The 4,839-nt window shown below is 44.6% G+C and overlaps 1 protein-coding gene across 1 annotated transcript; it reads right to left on the reverse strand.

Annotated features, from left to right (window-relative positions):
- Positions 1 to 506: 506 nt before the first annotated feature.
- LOC123961950 (iroquois-class homeodomain protein IRX-5-like) lies at positions 507 to 4,475 on the reverse strand. The gene is made up of 3 exons (XM_046037783.1): positions 3,961 to 4,475; positions 2,599 to 3,007; positions 507 to 1,385 (listed from the first exon to the last, which is right to left on the reverse strand). Exons 1-3 carry the CDS (start codon positions 4,189 to 4,191, stop codon positions 754 to 756), a joined length of 1,272 nt encoding a protein of 423 aa, XP_045893739.1. The 5' UTR covers positions 4,192 to 4,475; the 3' UTR covers positions 507 to 753.
- Positions 4,476 to 4,839: the final 364 nt, after the last annotated feature.

Below are 4,839 nucleotides of genomic sequence, written 5' to 3' on the forward strand. Positions count from 1 at the left end.
ACTTCTTACTGCGTTATCTACCCGTCCTATTCAGGGCTGAATCCGACCCGGTGACCTCCCATTTATCGCAGAATAGTGTCTGATGCAAGCAACAGAGAAAACAGAGTTTTGAGCCTATTGATAATAAGGCAATGAAAATTTTATTCATAGATAAGTAATTTCATTGAAAAACTACATATAGCTCCTTTAAAAAAAGTAGCTAGTAGGCTAATGTGTAGTCCATTACTTTTTTTGAGTAACTACCCCGACACTGGTGACGAGTCGGGAGAGAGAACGCGTTGGTTCGGCGGCGCCGCTTTGTGAACGGGCTTTTTAACAGGAAACTGAATTCAGTGATTTTAAAAACCTTTTCCTTTTTAATTAACTGTCATTTCTCTCCTGACACTCAGTTTTTCTGAACGTCTCATTAAAAAATAATCTTCCTGTTCGTGTTTTCCCTGAGCAGTTTTGTGCAGCGATGTGATTTGATTTTGCGTAATTTCCACTGAAAAACGTCAGTCGGTCAGTTCCGTATTAATAAAACTAGCTTTTAATGATTCTTTATGTTCTGTGCAGAAACGCACTACAAAGATTACATCTTATCAACATAGAAAAACGCCGTCTGAAATCCAGTATTTGTTTCTAAATAAAAGTCAGGGGCCTCTGCGGGGCCTTTTGTCTGTGTTTCATAGTTTTCTTTGATATCCAGGACGTTTCAGAGGAGAATCCAACAAACCGGTTCCAGTAAATAAAAAGTTTTCCGGGCCCCGGGGTCTACACGTTTGTCATGCCCTTCTTCAGTTCGTGCAGGTCCAGCTGGCTCTGACTGCGTAGTTTGCAGTCTCTGGCCAGGGCCTCGGCCCTCTGCAGCATCGTCTGGTGTAATCCGTTTAAATGCGTCGTTGAGGCCAAGTGTGAGCTGCCGTGGAGGGGCCCCAGAGGGCCGTAGCTGGAGTATCCGGGGATGAAGGGGGAGGTGTAGTAGAGGTGTCGGGGCAGGGCGGGGCTGTGTGAGAACGGGGTCCGGGGCGTGGACGTGTGGTGGACCGGGGCCTGCGGCTGTCCCGGGCCCCCGCTCTGTGAAGAGTCATTAGATCCTTTATTTTTATCCGACGAGGTGGCGATCTCAGCCAAGGACCACAGTTTGGGTTTAGGGGCCGGATTTGGCCCCCGGATGGAGTCGGAGTGCTCTTTAGGCGACGGGCTCGACGTCCGCTCCAGCTCTGACACTCTGATTGGTGCGATTTCAGGAGGGCCCCCTGTGGAGGTGGGGCCCGGGAGGAGGGGCAGCCTCCGGTCCCCGGAGTCTTTAAAGTCCGGGTCGGTGAGGCTTCGGTCGGTGTCGCCGCCGTCCTCTCTGCACGCCGACACGCAGGAGTCTCCAACGGAGGGGGGGCGGCGAGGAGCTGGAGGGGACAGGAAGTGGTCAGCAGGAGAACACGCACACTGACATGACGGGCTGCAGCTAACGATTCTTTTGATTAAAACAACAACCTTCCCACATATTCAACAAACAAAACGGCAGATTCAGTCAGACAATAAAACTATTATCAGCTGCAACAAACAGCTGATCAGCAACCAGAAAATAAAATAATCTGAAATGTGAAGATTTTCAAAATAAACTGAAAAAAGTCTCTTTGGGTTTTTGGATTATTTCACCATTTTCTGACACTATACAACACTACTACAGTAATACACGTAGTACACCTTTTCTCTCCTCTTTCCAAGTTTTTTATTCTTTATTATATTTATTATTTACTGTCTCTCTGTAATCAGTAACCACTGATATCAACACAGTAAAGACGTCAGCTGATCAGATTTTATTTCAAACACTAAAAAAGATTTAGACCCAAACGTTTTTAACGTGTATAAACAGTGGATCAAGTGTCCTTGCAGGACTTGTACTTTACTTGAGTATTTCTATGTCACGCTACTTTTTACTGCACTACATTTATCTGATTCCTACTTTACAGATTCATTTAGACACAAACGTTTTGATCCGAATTTGTCAATAAAACGACGTGACGTCTTCAAATATCTTGTTATATTACCCGAATACATACGATGAATGTGTATATTTGAAGTACTTTTACTGCATTTTAATAAACTAACAACTGAGTAAAACTGTAAATATAATATATAATAGTGAAACACTCACAGGGGCCAATATTCTGCAGTATGAGTACTTTTACTCTAAGTACATTTGGCTTAGATTTAAGTGACACTTTTCAAAACAATACTTGTATTTTTAACTGCAGTAAAGGATCTGAATACTTCCTGTACTGCCGTATATGATCATATATTTTCCTGACTTCAGTTTTATGCACAACTCTTTGTTTCTGTGCCGTTTACGGCTGCATGATAATTATTATCATCGATTAATCTGCAGAATATTTTCTTGATCGATTAATCAGTCGTTTGGTCTTTAAACGTCCTGTTTTGTTTGACCAACAGTCCGAAACCCAAAAAACAGAAGGAAACCAGGAAATCCACTCGTTTCAGAAGCTGGAACCAGCAAATATTTGTCATTTTGGCTTTAATTGATTATTGATTTTCTCTCTGCAGACGAGCTCAGAGCTGCTGCTGCTGCTGCTGGAAGCTTTCCCTCCTCTCACTCACCGGCTTCGCTCCTCGACTCCGGCTCCTCGTTGTTACTCGGCTTCATCGGCTCCTCGTCCTCGTCGTTGCGCTCCAGGTCGATGTTGTCCTCCTCCTCCTCGTCCTCGCTCCTGTTTCTGGGCGTCCAGGTCATCTTGTTCTCCTTCTTCAACCGCCGGCGGGCGTTGGCGAACCAGGTGGACACCTGAGTCAGGGTCATCTTGGTGATGATGGCCAGCATGATCTTCTCCCCCTTGGTGGGGTACGGGTTCTTCCGGTGCTCGCTCAGCCAGGCCTTCAGCGTGGCAGTGGCGTCCCGCGTGGCGTTCTTCCTGTAGGTGGGGTCTCCGTACGCGTAGGGCCCCAGGGCCCCGAACGGGTGGTAATCTAAGGAGCCGGAGATCCCAGAGGACGGATCGTACCCAGAAGTCTGAAACATGAAATGATGAAAAGATTAAAAACTCCTTCTCCCTCCCGTGTGAACGCAGCTGTGATCTTTGACCCCAGAGATCTTCTGCCTGTTTTCAGCGTGTTTTCTGCCTGCAGCTTTAACGTCCGTGAGCTGAAGCTGTTTTCTTGGCAGCTCTCTCTGAAAAGGAGATTCCTAATCTTAACGGGACTAACGCCATTAAATAAAGGTTTAATTAAAACACGCAGACAGACAAACAGAATTTAATTTGCACTGAGCACAGTACGTCCAAAACGAGGCCACGGGCATCACAAACACTCCAGCTGAAACCTTCCTTTAAAAATCACATTATGGATATTTCAACATTTATTTTTCTAATCTTTCTAATTGAAACGTTTTCACACACACAAACAAGATTATTGGAGTCAGTTTATATTGATGGATTGTGCTGCAGTTGTTTCAGGTAATTCTTGGATTAATTATATATAAAAGGAAAAAACTAAATGTGAAGTTGTAGCTGCAGGTTTTATTCAACAAATTAATTTAAATGAAAAATATTTGGCTTTAAAAAAATTAGTCAACACATTAAATTAAAAATTTTAGAGAAAATAGAAACATTGAAGACAAAATGATTTCAGGTTAGGGTTACAATAATAAACAATAATCTGAATTTGTTATTTTCACCTTCTTATTTTATTTTTTATTCAAATATGGAAATTAAAAACATTAAAGACAAAAATAGAGGAAACACTATGTTTTTAAATTAAACTTTTATCAGTCGATTCTGAAACTGAAATGTTCTTTCACACAGTGAATTAAAAACACCCTTTGAAACCGAACCCACACATTTAAAAGCGACACTTTTCTTTCACGCTCTGAGCTGCATTACGCACCGAAAGTCAACACTTTGGGGGGTTTTTTTAATCACAAACTAGAACCCAGGTGTACCGACCCGCTCCGGTGCGGACACTCACCACAAAGGAGCTGAGGGTCGCGGCGGCCCGGGGCTCTCCGCCGTACGGCAGGTGGGAGTTGAAGCCGGGAGAGGTCGCTGATCCCGAGTACGGAGCGAAGGCAGAGCCCGAAGAGGAGCGGCCGAGCTCCTCAGTCCGCGGTCCTAAGATGACCCCGGAGCCGAAGGACGGGCAGGAGTGCAGAGCCAGAGACACGGACGGCTGGAAGAGGAAACCCTGAGGATAAGCCATGACGGCGCGCACGGAGCCGGACTATTACGCACGGGCGAACTCACATCGGAGAGCGAAAGCGCGCGTCTCCCCGGGACAGCAGAGGGAAGAGAAGAGGAAGAAGAAGGAGAAGAAAAAGAGGGAAGAGGAGTTTTGAAAACGGAGCAGCATCCAGCAGCATCGCAGGTGGCAGCCGGGTTTAGTTTGTGTGCGTCTGCTGCAAGTTTTCCACTTCCGCTGCTGCTGAACTGATCACCGCTGAACCCTCCGACAGACTGAACAGAGAGAGAGGGGGGAGACAGAGAGAGAGAGAGAGAGAGAGAGAGAGAGAGAGCCGCTGTCATCTCCACCTCATAAACACTAACCACATGCAGCCGGAATCAAACACCCGATAATTAGCTCACGTGCTTGTAAACGTTGTTTACCTGATGTTATAATTCAGCTCCGCTTTGGTTTAAAATGCCACCAAACAAAGAATCCTTTACTTAAATAAAAGTAGTAACACCACAGTCTAAAAACACCAGCAGAAGTCCTGAATTTGAAATGTTACTTAAGTAAAAGTATTATCAGTAAAATGTACTAGATCAAAATGTAAACGTACACATTCTGCAGCAAATTATCGTTATAAAATATTAATCTTTTAACAGATGCATGTGAGTATTTTAAAGG

Source organism: Micropterus dolomieu, linkage group LG22 (genome assembly GCF_021292245.1).
Source record: "Micropterus dolomieu isolate WLL.071019.BEF.003 ecotype Adirondacks linkage group LG22, ASM2129224v1, whole genome shotgun sequence".
NCBI classification, from domain to species: Eukaryota; Metazoa; Chordata; class Actinopteri; order Centrarchiformes; family Centrarchidae; genus Micropterus; species Micropterus dolomieu.